This window comes from Anabrus simplex, chromosome 8 (genome assembly GCF_040414725.1).
Source record: "Anabrus simplex isolate iqAnaSimp1 chromosome 8, ASM4041472v1, whole genome shotgun sequence".
Lineage (NCBI taxonomy): Eukaryota > Metazoa > Arthropoda > Insecta > Orthoptera > Tettigoniidae > Anabrus > Anabrus simplex.
The window spans coordinates 15,864,781-15,880,164 of NC_090272.1; the positions used below are offsets into that span (position 1 = coordinate 15,864,781).

Genomic DNA, 15,384 nt, shown 5'->3' on the forward strand with positions numbered 1-15,384 from the left:
AGAGACACATATTACCTTACTGCTACTACTATCCAATTTTAAGTTATATAGTATGGAACACAGATATGTTTGTGTAACTCTACAGTGACAAGTTCAAATATTTACAGAATTGGCTGTTGATTAGTCACAATGATATAATAGAACACAGGCTTGAACATTTTTGATTTAAGTATCAGTGCAATATCTTGCTTTTGTACATACTAGAAGCTAAATTCATTTTGTAAAGTCATTACATACTGATTGAAACTTAGTGTGAGGTTAAAATTGAATAAAAATATATGCTAATGTGGATATTAAAATATTGTTAAAATGGGCATATAATCAAAAACAGTGGTATGTATGCCACACATGTCTAGTATAAAAACTCATTACACTGGTGCTGTTAGTGTGCAGTACAGCATATACACTGATTTGGAATAAATGGATTTGTATATATATCGTTCCAACAAAGTGGATCCATAAAAATATAAGATGTATAGGTAATTAGTATTATAATGATCCACTTCAAATTAGGTAATGCTGTTGTTTATCTGAAGATCTATTGGCAGCTACAGATGTTAAAGTTATTAAAAATGTTAATGGAGCATGTTTTCTTCCGTAGACGCGATGTTTAAGATTGGTGGCATTAGTCAAATATGATGAAAGTTATGCGTCTTGGTGCGTTCTGGAAGCTGGTATGTTATGAGAAACCAAGGTGGAGTGTCTGGAAATAGAAATAAAAGTGTGATAATGTTGTGGATAGAAAGTGTGATAGTGAAACGTATGTCGTTTACTTACGTAAAGTGCTGGAGCCGTGCGTTCTTAGTAGCTGCCTGTTGGGATCTGGTGCGCGTAGCTCTGAGATTGTAGTTAGCGGCGGTAGAGGGGAGGTTTGGGGGGATGGGTGGAGTGTTAGTAATAGGAGTGGGGTTGGAGGGGAGAGGGTTTTGAGGCGGTTGATTTGAACATATCGATTTTTGCTTGTTTATTCTTTTGATATAGAAATCTTTTAATAAGGGAATTACTGCATGAAAAAGAATGTTGTTTCTGTCTATACTTTCATTTAGGTTGGAGTTTGGATTCACATATTTGTCTAAATTTATATAAAATTCTTCTATTATACTGAGTAAGGGACTTTTTGGGTTTATGTTAAGGATTTGCATGTCGTTCTTAATGTCTGTGAAATTATGTTTTTGATCGTCAATATGCTGACCCATAGCTGAAAAATGTCTGTGTTTGACGGCGTTTACATGTTCATTATATCGTATTAAAAAACTTCTACCGGTAAGTCCTATATAGCTGGCTTGGCAGTCGTTACATTTTAGGCGATAGACTCCTGAATGATTGTATTTGTTTGTGTTATTAACTAATTTGGAATTGTATAGTATGTTGGTGTTGTTGCGTGCTGTTTTGTATGCTATTTTTAGGCCTTGTTTTTTGAAGATGTTTGTTATGGGATGTATATGGTTATTGTTATAAGTAAACAGTGCATATTCTTTTTTATTTTTAGTGATTCTGGTTAACTTGGTTTTAGGTTGATTTTTGACTTTATTGATGATCCGGTTTATCATTTCTCTTTTGTATCCATTTTGTTTTGCTATTTCATGGATTGTGTTTAGTTCTTTATTTAGATTTTCTTTTGAAAGTGGAATGTTGTATGCTCTATGAATCATACTATAGTATGCAGCTCTTTTATGGGCATGTGGGTGGGTGGAGTCTATCTTTATTGTATTTGATGTATGGGTAGGTTTCCTATATATATTGTATGTTAGGTGGTTGTTATGTCTAGTTATGGATATATCTAAGTAGTTTATGGTGTTGTTGTGTTCAGTGTCCATGGTAAATTTAATGTGGGGATCTATTTTATTTAGTTGTTCTAGGATTATGTTTTCATTAGTATGTCTGTTGTCCATGATTATAAATGCATCATCGACAAACCTGCACCAATAGATTATATTTTCTATTTTTTTAATTTCTTGATGTTCTAAGTGATCCATATATATATCAGCTATTATGCCTGATATTGGTGATCCCATGGGTAATCCTTTTTGTTGATAAATAGTGTCATGGAACTTGAAATAGTTGTTATTGATAGCAAATTGTAGAAGTTTAATAAATTCATCTATTTCCAATTTGCTTAGCTTACTGTGGTTATAAAGGTTGGATTCTATGATAGTGATAGTTTTTTGTGTGGGTATATTAGGATACATGTTTGTTATATCATATGTAGCTAGCTTGTAAAAATGTTCTATTCTAATATTCTTAGTAATGTTGCAAAAATCTATTGAGTTTTTTATGGTTTTGTTTGCTTGAAAAACATAATGTTTTTTGAGGAATTTTTGTATGTATTTGGATAATTTATAAATAGGGCTTGGTCTATAATTTATTATGGGTCTCATAGGAATGTTGTTTTTATGGATCTTAGGATAAGCTTTAGCTGTAGGTATCCCTGGATTCATAGTGGTTAATTTTGCAGTTTCCTGTTCGTTCATAAGAAAATTGGTGTTTTTTAGGAGAATTTTTAAGTTTTTCTGGATACTGTTAGTGGGATCTTTAGTCTTAATTTGAAAGGTTTCATCTTGAAAGCAGGTTTTTGTTTTTGTTATATATTCCTCTTTATCCATAATAACTGTAGTGTTTCCTTTATCTGCCTTTGTTACTATTAAGTTATTTTGCTGTATTTTATTTTTGAGTACCTTAATTTGTGTTTGGTTTGTGATATCTTGATTCTGAGGTTTTTGAGTGATCTTATCAACATATTGTGGTAGTGTTTTTTTGATTTCATATCTAATTTCATTTTGTTTTTCTTGGGGTATTTTATTTAGAGCATCTTCTGTTTCAGTAATAATGGTGGCTATGTTTTCAAATACTGAATAGTTTTTCCAGTTATGTTTTGGTCCCTTGCTCAGTATAATTGTTTCTTTTTCATTGAATGTTGTGTTAGTTAGGTTTTGGAGTGGGGGATGGAAAGTATGTTGGTTGTTATCAATAGAAACAGTAATATGTTGTCTATGTTGTGTATGGTTGGTTTGGTTTAGTGATGTCTTGAGTGCGTTAAGTTTCTTGTTTAAGGTATTCTGCTTCTGTATGGCTATGTTTTCTATCTTTTCGTTAGTTATTTGTTGGAAATTGCTCCAGTATGTGTGTGGTAGCTCATGTGAGGCTTTAAGGTGCGCTTCATACATTTGTGTGTTTAGGTGTTGTTTTTTCCTATACATGAATTTAATTTCTTCTTTCAGCCATATTCGATTGGTTTTGTTTTGGGTGTTTTGGGTTTGATATGTGCTTCTATGTTTATTATTATATTTCCTAAGAAATTTAGGAGTTAGATTATTAAGTAGGCATTGTTTTAAGAAAGTGATGTTTTTGACAATATTTGTGATCTTAATCTTCAGATTTTGATATCTGTGTGCTATTCTTCTTGCCTGGTTGGCTTTTCCACTGTTGTTTATAAGTTTCATTTCCGTATTGATGGATATTACTTTACATAAAAACAATATATATACAATTCTCCACCTTATCAATACGAGTTTATTTTACATTACAAATATTCAAGACTAGTTTCGACCCCTATGGGGTCATCCTCAGTTGACAATTGTAAATTGTTCATAAAAACATCACATAGTAAAAATTAGACTAGTTTAGGCTGATCATTAATGTTTGGTGTGTCTAGTACATGACTAGTGTGCATTGTTCATAGAGACACATATTACCTTACTGCTACTACTATCCAATTTTAAGTTATATAGTATGGAACACAGATATGTTTGTGTAACTCTACAGTGACAAGTTCAAATATTTACAGAATTGGCTGTTGATTAGTCACAATGATATAATAGAACACAGGCTTGAACATTTTTGATTTAAGTATCAGTGCAATATCTTGCTTTTGTACATACTAGAAGCTAAATTCATTTTGTAAAGTCATTACATACTGATTGAAACTTAGTGTGAGGTTAAAATTGAATAAAAATATATGCTAATGTGGATATTAAAATATTGTTAAAATGGGCATATAATCAAAAACAGTGGTATGTATGCCACACATGTCTAGTATAAAAACTCATTACACTGGTGCTGTTAGTGTGCAGTACAGCATATACACTGATTTGGAATAAATGGATTTGTATATATATCGTTCCAACAAAGTGGATCCATAAAAATATAAGATGTATAGGTAATTAGTATTATAATGATCCACTGCAAATTAGGTAATGCTGTTGTTTATCTGAAGATCTATTGGCAGCTACAGATGTTAAAGTTATTAAAAATGTTAATGGAGCATGTTTTCTTCCGTAGACGCGATGTTTAAGATTGGTGGCATTAGTCAAATATGATGAAAGTTATGCGTCTTGGTGCGTTCTGGAAGCTGGTATGTTATGAGAAACCAAGGTGGAGTGTCTGGAAATAGAAATAAAAGTGTGATAATGTTGTGGATAGAAAGTGTGATAGTGAAACGTATGTCGTTTACTTACGTAAAGTGCTGGAGCCGTGCGTTCAAAAAACAAGGCCTAAAAATAGCATACAAAACAGCACGCAACAACACCAACATACTATACAATTCCAAATTAGTTAATAACACAAACAAATACAATCATTCAGGAGTCTATCGCCTAAAATGTAACGACTGCCAAGCCAGCTATATAGGACTTACCGGTAGAAGTTTTTTAATACGATATAATGAACATGTAAACGCCGTCAAACACAGACATTTTTCAGCTATGGGTCAGCATATTGACGATCAAAAACATAATTTCACAGACATTAAGAACGACATGCAAATCCTTAACATAAACCCAAAAAGTCCCTTACTCAGTATAATAGAAGAATTTTATATAAATTTAGACAAATATGTGAATCCAAACTCCAACCTAAATGAAAGTATAGACAGAAACAACATTCTTTTTCATGCAGTAATTCCCTTATTAAAAGATTTCTATATCAAAAGAATAAACAAGCAAAAATCGATATGTTCAAATCAACCGCCTCAAAACCCTCTCCCCTCCAACCCCACTCCTATTACTAACACTCCACCCATCCCCCCAAACCTCCCCTCTACCGCCGCTAACTACAATCTCAGAGCTACGCGCACCAGATCCCAACAGGCAGCTACTAAGAACGCACGGCTCCAGCACTTTACGTAAGTAAACGACATACGTTTCACTATCACACTTTCTATCCACAACATTATCACACTTTTATTTCTATTTCCAGACACTCCACCTTGGTTTCTCATAACATACCAGCTTCCAGAACGCACCAAGACGCATAACTTTCATCATATTTGACTAATGCCACCAATCTTAAACATCGCGTCTACGGAAGAAAACATGCTCCATTAACATTTTTAATAACTTTAACATCTGTAGCTGCCAATAGATCTTCAGATAAACAACAGCATTACCTAATTTGCAGTGGATCATTATAATACTAATTACCTATACATCTTATATTTTTATGGATCCACTTTGTTGGAACGATATATATACAAATCCATTTATTCCAAATCAGTGTATATGCTGTACTGCACACTAACAGCACCAGTGTAATGAGTTTTTATACTAGACATGTGTGGCATACATACCACTGTTTTTGATTATATGCCCATTTTAACAATATTTTAATATCCACATTAGCATATATTTTTATTCAATTTTAACCTCACACTAAGTTTCAATCAGTATGTAATGACTTTACAAAATGAATTTAGCTTCTAGTATGTACAAAAGCAAGATATTGCACTGATACTTAAATCAAAAATGTTCAAGCCTGTGTTCTATTATATCATTGTGACTAATCAACAGCCAATTCTGTAAATATTTGAACTTGTCACTGTAGAGTTACACAAACATATCTGTGTTCCATACTATATAACTTAAAATTGGATAGTAGTAGCAGTAAGGTAATATGTGTCTCTATGAACAATGCACACTAGTCATGTACTAGACACACCAAACATTAATGATCAGCCTAAACTAGTCTAATTTTTACTATGTGATGTTTTTATGAACAATTTACAATTGTCAACTGAGGATGACCCCATAGGGGTCGAAACTAGTCTTGAATATTTGTAATGTAAAATATCCTGATATCTGTCGGTCTTGGTCTACCCGTCTGCGAGCAGCCTATCTGGTTGACGTCCCCCGGTTTTCGGGATGGCACTCTCCTCGGGTAAGCACTCTTGAATTCCGTTCCTGCTAAAATTTCCGTAATGTTCCGATTTGCTTTTCATACAGGAGTCTGCCCTAACCTCGCCTAGATTCACCAAATTAGCTACTTATGACGCCTTAGTTTTTCAGCTAGACTTACCTGTTCGTTTCCAAGGCATTCCCGTTTTGTTTCACTAAAATATGTATATTGTAGTTTAATAGTATTTCCCTTGGGGTTTGCCTCTGATAGTTCTGTATCACTTTAGGTACGCTAGATTTAGGATAACCTGTAAATTGCATTGTGCTACTGCATTGGTAACTAGATGTACAGTTCATTTATAATTTGAATTTACACTGCTACGAATAACCTATGTATATCACTGAACTTATAGCTCATAACTTGAAATGTATATGTAGAATTATCTTGTAAATAATATTTTTAAAACTAAGGATCACGGTAATTCATTTCGGAATCCGCTATCTAAGCCATGTCCATGCCTTTGGTAGGTTCCCAGCCCTTCCATCTTCCCGTTTTGTCGTTCACTAGTTGGCCCTACTGATAGTTACGTACTTGTTTTGTTGGAGATCCGCGTAAAGGCTAGTTACTGTTTTTCCAAGTGTGTAGTGTTTTCTTATATTGTGTATTGTACTCTTACCTTCCCCTTTTAACTGTGTTTGTGCCTTGTTTGGTGTTTCCACTGTAGTAGAGGTAACAGAACTAGTATTCTCAAAACTGTTTCTCGGTATCACGTCTGCAGTTAATACAAGTAGAATACTCTGCCTCTTCTATCAAGATTGTGCAGGAATTGTGTTCCAACAGTTTGTCAGAAAGTCTGGCATATATTAAGTCGAACTTTAGAATTATATCGAGTGCAATTCCTCGTTTAGAGGCTGCTAGCTTAGAAATTCATGCAAGTATTGAAATTGTGAGAAGTGTTTAACTTTCAGTACATCATTCACATGGAATAGTTGGTGACAGTGTAAAATGGTAACTTTAAAACGTGCTTAATCGAAATGTCACTTTTTGCTTTGTGTGCAATATGAATGATGTTCTTAGAGGAGAAGGTACCAGTACACTTCAAGATGAGTGAATACTCGACAGCAGTGATTAAACATTATTTAAAGATGCACCAATAACGTCTTGTGATGTAGAAAGGAGCTTCTCTTCTTACAATAATGTGTTAAGTGATAATCGGAGGTCTTTCGCGCCTTATGCTTCGAATATGAATCTTGTCATACACTCAATTCCACATGTGGAGAAGAATGAAAAAGGTATGCGAATTTGCACTATGTGCCCTGCCGCCCTACCATAATGTACTGAAAGACATCTATATACTTAATTCATTTCGTGGTGCTCAATTTAAACGTTAACGCATTTGAGTAATATTAATGAAATCTGGACTTATACGTTCCAAAATATTTAAAAATAGATTGATTTCTATCTTTCTAGTATTTCAAACCACCAGTGTAGGGTGCAAACATGTTTTGACTTTTAAATTATTGTGTGATCTGATAATCTTAGAAAACTTAGTACTTTATAGGTATGTATTCACGAATGTTTGATAAGTGAATCAAGTGAATAACTGCTAAAGATGTATACTCAGAATTTTTTTTTTGCTAGTGGCTTTACGTCGCACCAACACAGATAGGTCTTATGGCGACTCAGAAAATTAATATGAAAGTAAGAATAAAGAATTTAGTTAACAAATGTGTATCAAAGGAATTGCCATTTGGTAGATAACTTATTTTAAAATGGCGATATTTAGATTAATCATTTTCGGGTCATATTTTGTCATTTTACATCATATTTTGTCACTTGAGGTCATATTTCGCCACTTTTGAGGTCATATTTGCTTGCTTATTTGGGCTATTTTTAGGTCTTATACATCCGAGGCCTAATTATTATCATCCTGGCTTTCATTAAAACTATTGTGTAATATAATATCTCTACAATTATGATATGTGTGCTTCAAATATAAGGTGTACGGAAATTACTTTTCAAGTATAGCATTACTATAGGCCTAATTATTTGATTGTAACCTTTTTGTAAAATTTATGGTTAATATAGGTTTTGTACAGTGTAATTTAGTATTAATTAAAATATGTAAATCCCCAATTACTTCTTGCTATTTACTACTAAGATCCACTGTCTTTTCAAATCTATTTTGTGAGGTTGTGATGGAAAAATATAAAATTTCTCACTTTGTTCTGTAGTGCAGTATCTATTATTACAGCCAACAACACAGCACATAATATTTCTCTAACGTTTTGACATTTAAAAAATAGTAATGCCAAGATAACACTGTAAAAGAATTGAATAAATACATGTAAACACACATACTCCAACTTTATAAACATCAACCTCTGAGTAGTTCTCATAATATCCACCCACAGCAGCACAGTGCTATACGCACGGAGGCTATAGTGTGTGCTGCCTGGTATTAGCTGTATAGAGACATGTGCGAAATACGCGGCAATTAAAACAGGATGAATTTCAATTATATTTTTAAGGAAACAATGTTAAATATAAGCAAAAAAGCTACATTTTATTTTGTTATACTGAAAGTTCGAAATTTGTTACAATGAAATATTTTCATATACATTAAATAGGGAAAAAGGAAGGGCCCTAAAAATAATTTCACTATTCTGAACATTTTGTTAAACTGGCATTCATTACAATGGCATTTTACTGTAGATGTTTTGTGATAAGCATCCCAGGGTGGTTTTTGAGGTCACGGCTAGAATTAAACCTGATATTTCTAACAACTAGTCTTGGATAAATATAAGTTAAAATCTTTTCAGTCTGCACACATTCAATATAAATATTTATTACCCTGTAAAAAGCACACTATTAAACAAAGATTAACATGTTTCTTTCTTAAAAGAACATCAGATTCTGTCATGTCTCACTCAATATTTGAGATGTGTCTAAACACTTAGGAATTTGAAATTTAGAACTTATCTTAATAAAGTCTCCAATATTCCTCTGAAAACCGTTGGAAGTAGTTAGAGGGACGTTGTGTGTTCCGACAGACTGAAAAGCTCTTAAGTTACATTTAACTAAGTCAAGACTTGGAAGTATGGCTTCTTTCTTTGATAAATTCTTTACTCGAAATGTTATTATAGTGAACATGTTGTTTTTGTTTTTCCAGTCTTGGATATTCATTTCATATCGCCGCTCAGTTGGGAACTGATGGTACATTTGCATTTGATCGCATTGAAGATGCTATTGTTCAGGCTGATGAAGTCGACAGTAGATTCCTTCAGTTTGAAGGAGGATTAAGTATTACAGGTATGGTTTAACAATTGGTCTTTCTTCTATTGTGTGTCTAAAATATGATGTAGCTTTCAGGAAATTACATTCTATATACATTGTGTTCTAAATTTCTATTATGATCAGTTTTTCATATTATAAGTTAAAAACTTCATTTTCCCGTATTGAACTGAGATTCACAATTAGAATTAAGGAAGGTTCAACCTTTTCAATACAAAATGTTTTGTACAAGGTGTTCACAATATATTATTTATTATATTATTAGTACCGGTTTCGACGCTTATTGCGTCATCATCAGCTAAAAAATCACAAGTGGGCAAAGTACATATCACAAAAGTTGTATAAATAATTCTTGCATGGCAAACTACAAATGATGAACGTTACAAGAACGTTTATGGGTTTGACTGTCCTGCTTTCCCTGACTAAACTAGTGAAATATATATACATTGAATGTACAAAGATAAACCACTTAGTATTTGAAAGTTCTTGTTTTTGGTTTCAAAAATTGTCATGTGTTCGTGGAACACAGAACGGAACTTCTGGCCCTGCTTCTGTCTACTGGAAACTAATGCATTAACACAGTTGGAATTAATTGATTAAAAGTTTATACACCAATGCGAAACACTTGGCACTTTAATGTCTTGGAAATCATTAGTTAAGAACATAAACCAAACTTTGAGATTATAGATTGGCTGATGATGCCCTATAAAGGAGCGAAACATGTTCCACATATTACTTCATATGAATGAGGAAACTCTAAATGTACTAACATTTTGACGTATTGAATAGGTGGTTTATAATAAAACATTGTTTATTGTAATTAAACAGACTTTCAATACGGATTAAAAGATGAGATTAGTTACTTGCAATGAAATGGCCAACCAGACTGTTACATACAAAAGGAATAGATATCTGAATCTCAAAGTTAAAATTAGCAAAATATCCAAAGATGTTTGGTTCTTGAAAGAATGTTTAAAATGTATACAAAGAAAGAACAAATCTAATTCAAAGGTAGCTGATACTCGAAACAAAATAAATGAGATCTGGCTGAAAAGTGAAAATAAATTCCTCTATAGGAAGAAATCATTTCTGAACTTGCAATTATACCGTACACACTTGGAAATTTCCCATTATCTCCTCTAGAATGGAGATCAATCCAAAATTACATAACAGAAAAGCTTGTTGACATTTTGGACAAGAAACAGAAAACCCTGGATAACAAACTCATACACTTAAAAGAAAACCAATTAAATTCAAACAAACTTAACAATAGGGCAAATAATCCTAATTCTGATCTAAGAAACATTCCCACCACATCAATCTATCAGATACAGGCCCGGTTTCTTCAACTCTGTGTTAAATATTACTTAACAAATGTTAACTAACAATTGTTATTAATTTAACACTTCGCTTAAAAGTGCCCTGTTTCACAAACACATTTCCAACATTTGTTACGAAACAATTGTTAAAGACAAATTAACACATTTCCGTAAGATTTCTGAATGCATTTGGCAGAGAGCGTCTTTTGTTTCTTTACATATAGCGCTTCTCGTGGTCTGTTGAAATAGTATTTTGTCACACAGACACAGGGTTGACATCATTATAGGTTATGGTTAGTGGAGGCCGCTAAGACCGCATGTCAAGTAAGAGGCAACAGGAGCATTATTATGGTGAATGCGAAACAAATGTTATTATATTTTTAATTTTAAATTATGCGAGTGTGCTTAAAAAATGAAATAATGGACTGTTATATCACAACATTCGTTATAGCCTATTCTCGTAGGTGTGCAATCTAAGGCTCCTACATCACCGGGAAAATATGATAATTGATATGTTTTGAATTATTTTTGGGCGTTCTTTTATTGCAGAGAAAATAATGTAATGCCTAGTTAATGTTGCAATGGCAGCAGGAATTCTTTGCCGATTCTACACACTCTTTTCTTGCACTCGTGGACATAGTCGCCTACAAGTACATGAAAAGTGTCTCAAGCTTAGTATTTATGAAGTAAGGTCGGATATCATTACTCAGAATTGATAGAACACTAAAAGGCGAACAAATTTTACTTAATCATGTCAGGTCCGCAACCTAAGAACTTATGAGAAATTGATGAATCCCCAATTCCAATGCAAGGCATATACTTGGGAGTTAAATTACAGTCAAACGGAGTGGTGGCATAGTGGTCATCGTACTTGTTTGCGAATCTTGTGGACGTGAGTTCGAGTCTCGTCACAGCTATAATTGTTATAGAAAATAAATCAATACGTAGGGGAACGTTATTTAAAAATTGGAACAAAAATATTACGCAAATTGCAGTACACTCTACCTGAAATTAATATAGGCCTAAACGTTCTCTGGATATCTTTCTCTCTATATTATATTAATTTGAGGTAGAAAATATAGTTCCACTGCAATTTGATTATATTTTCACATTCCCTGAAATAATAATATAATTTGTATTAAAAAAATATGACTATCACGGGACTCGAACTCTCGTCGCGGTTCATAGTCAAGTACGAGAACCACTCGGCCACCGCTCTACTTGTCTGGTTTGCAGATTTTCAATTATATATGCATTGCATTAGAATCGGGGTATTCATAATTTTTTCGGAAACTGGTTGCGGACCTGACAAGTTTTTAAGTTAAATGTGTTCGCAATTTAGTGTTCTATCACCTCCATTTGGTCCGAAGCAGATCCTGCCTCATGACATTTGTCCTAATTTTTTTTTTGAAAACGAAAGCGTATTGACCTAAACCCTTATACACGAGTTAGTGTCGAGTGTCCCCCAACAGGTACATTTAACTCGTCGAAATCGATTGGACGCAGGGTCTGACTCCTTGTAAAATATATAAGCAACTGTTGCACTGGAGAAAATGATAAGTTTCAATCTGTTGGAAATCTAACCTATTTTCAATATTGTCTAGTACCTTGTTCATTATGGCTTTGGTAATTAGAAATCTTTCTTCTGTCAACTCTAAAAAGTCATTTCCTAGTATGGGTCGTCCTTTGCCTTCTTCAGTTTATAAATAGTCTTCATACAGCAGTATAGCTTCAAACTTACGTCTTCTACATGCCTCCATTTTGAAATTTTAACAGCTGTTAAAATGTTTAACACAGGGGTGCTGTCAGGTTAATTTAACACAAGTATTAACAATTTGTTAGAGTTAACAATATTATTGATGCGACGACCATTTTGTTAAATTATCTGTTAAGTCTCTTTAACAGCAGAGTTAACACTTAACATTTGTTAATAAACCGGGCCAAAGACTTTGCAGATAATAAGATGAACCTATTCGATAAAGGTTCAAAATTTAATTGGCCTAACTCACAAAAAATAGAAGATGTGTTCACCGTAGCAGAAGTCGAATCTAACTTAAGTAAATTGACGCCAGATTTACGAAATGATATCAGTTTTGAAGTCAAAAAGTAACTTCCAATTTTTGTAAGAGAAATGAAAGAAAGTTCTAATCCTACTCTCACAAAACAAATTGACACTAAAAACCAAGTTACACAATAACAACATAATTGTTACTAAAGCACACGAAGGTGAAACCACAGTCCTTTTTCAATAAAGATGACTATATTAAAACACAGAGGAAATATTTTCGGACAACACCTACACTGTAGTAAACAAAGATCCCATAAATAAGATTCAGCGGAATCTATAAATTATCCTTAAGAATTCTACTTTTTTGTTTAATGAGCAAGAATACCTAAAGATAGTAAGTATGAACCTTAAGATACCAACTGCAAGGGCATTGCCCAAGTTACATAAAACTAATGTACCCATACGTCCTATAATTAACAGCAGAAACAGCCCCACGTATAAAACTAAATTTATACATTACTTCCTCAAAAGACACTATAGGTTTAATAACGAATCGTCGATCAAAAATTCAATAGAATTTTGTGATAAACTAAACAAATTCAACTGACAACCACATCATAAAATGGTTTCATTTGTCGTAATCAACATGTATCCAAATATTCCGGTCAATGAAACTATTAAAATCATCAAACTCAATCTTTCCAAACATAGTAGATTCAACAAATGCAAAATAGAAGAATTCATTAACTTATGGAAATTTGCCTTGATGATTATTTCACCTTTAATAAAAAGATTTACCATCAAACGTGCTTAGCAATGAGTGACTCCACGTCGGGCATACTGGCATATATGGACCATGAATAAAAACAGGCATAATAGGGCTTAGGGCTTTGCCTTTGGCTTAGATTTGTACAGCACACCTTTGTCATAATAGATAGTCAACAAAACGATAGTGAAAAAATCCTAGATTTCTTAAATAATATTGACCAAAATATAAAATTCACCAAAGAGGACGAATCTAACAACTCAGTAAACTTCCTAGACATTAGTATAACACAAATAGGAGACAAATTTGACTTTCAAATATTTAGAAAACTTATTATACACTCCGTTAATGATAAGAAAAGATTCACTCCACGCAAAATCACTTAAGCAGGCGGCTTTTTTTATTTTATTTTAAATTATAGAGCTTCAAAATCTCCCTTTCAGATAGTGGCTTTTTAAAAAAAAAGGAAAACTCATAAAAGATCTGGCTTCAATTAATGGCTACAAAAAGGATATGGTCAATCATATCATCAATAAAGTAAAACACAAGTTAGCAACTAATCTTACTCCTGACAAATCTAAGGAATCCAAAATTGCAACATTTACATTCACTAATCCAGCCGTTTATCAGATATGTTCTATTAAGAAACAATATGTTAATATAGCAGGGGCTGCCTGGCTGAGGCGGTAAAGGGGTGCTCGGTTCGCCCAGAAGGACGTGGGTTCGAATCTCCGTTAGGAAGTCGTAAAATTTGAGAAACGAGGTTTCCAATTCCGGAGGTGCACATGGCCCTGAGGTTTACTCAGCCTACACCAAAATAGAGTACCAGGTTAATTCCTGGGGGCAGAGGCGGCCGAGCGTAGAGCTGACCACTCTACCCCATCGCGTGCCGAGGTTAACAATGGTAGAAGCCTTTACCTTCCACTCCTCCAAGGGCCTTCATGGCCTGTACGGAGATGACTTTGCGTTGCTATGTTAATATAGCATTCAAGACACAAAACACAAACCGAAACATTTTTTCCAACCACAACAGCACAAATTCAAGCAATAACCCCTATCTATTGACTAGGAGGCAGCCTTACCCAGGGAGTGGCGCCCCTGCCTATGCGAGTCCCAGAGCACACTGACTCGGTGTGCTGCATCTGGTAAGGGTACCTTGTCAGGGTTGTGATGAAGAGTTCAACGGCAGCTATGGTGGAGAAAATAGCCTTCGGTACAGCATAGATGGTGGAAGAGGCGACCTAATTTTCCAGGGCCAAATGGACATTTCCTGTTGGAGGGCAGCGGCTCCAACAGTACCATGTAGTAGCACACGAAGAAGGACTTCATTAGTGGTTCTACATTTGATGTGAGAAGCACAGCTGTATTAACAGCCTCCACGGTTCTCACACTGCGGCACAGAAAGGAAACGAAGTCCTACTGAGCTACCTTTCCAAATCTTCAATATGATTGTGGTTACAGATACTAAAGAAACGGCCCTCAGTCTGGGGCACCCCTTAAGTGGGGATATGGGGAGATGGTGTGAAGAATCCCCCCCAAGGTCAAGTAGTGATAAGTTTCAAATTTATAACAAAAGAATAAGAATTGCCACATGGAATGTGCGAAGTCTATATATGGCTGGGAAACTTGCAAATGTTGAACCAGAAATGCAACGCTTGGAAATCAAGATTTTGGGCCTTAGTGAAGTTTGATGGCCTGGGTCAGGAACACAACAAACTAATCATGGAGTTCTGTATTACTCTGGTGGTAACAATCCTCAACATCAGTATGGAGTGGCTGTGTTCCTCTCATCTGATCTGGTGAAGTCTGTCATTGATTTCATTCCCTTTGGAGAGCGTCATATTTCTTAAACTGCAAACTTCCCATCGTCCCATGAATATTATCCAGGC

General features: G+C 34.2%; 1 protein-coding gene across 1 annotated transcript in view; it reads left to right on the plus strand.

Moving 5' to 3' along the window:
• The window catches only part of OstDelta (oligosaccharide transferase delta subunit), a 427,988-nt gene that overhangs the window by 117,055 nt on the left and 295,549 nt on the right, over positions 1-15,384 (plus strand). Inside the window, exon 5 of the mRNA XM_067152997.2 lies at positions 9,281-9,420. Within this exon, the coding sequence (XP_067009098.1) occupies positions 9,281-9,420 (140 nt within the window). The remainder of the gene's footprint in view (positions 1-9,280; positions 9,421-15,384) is intronic.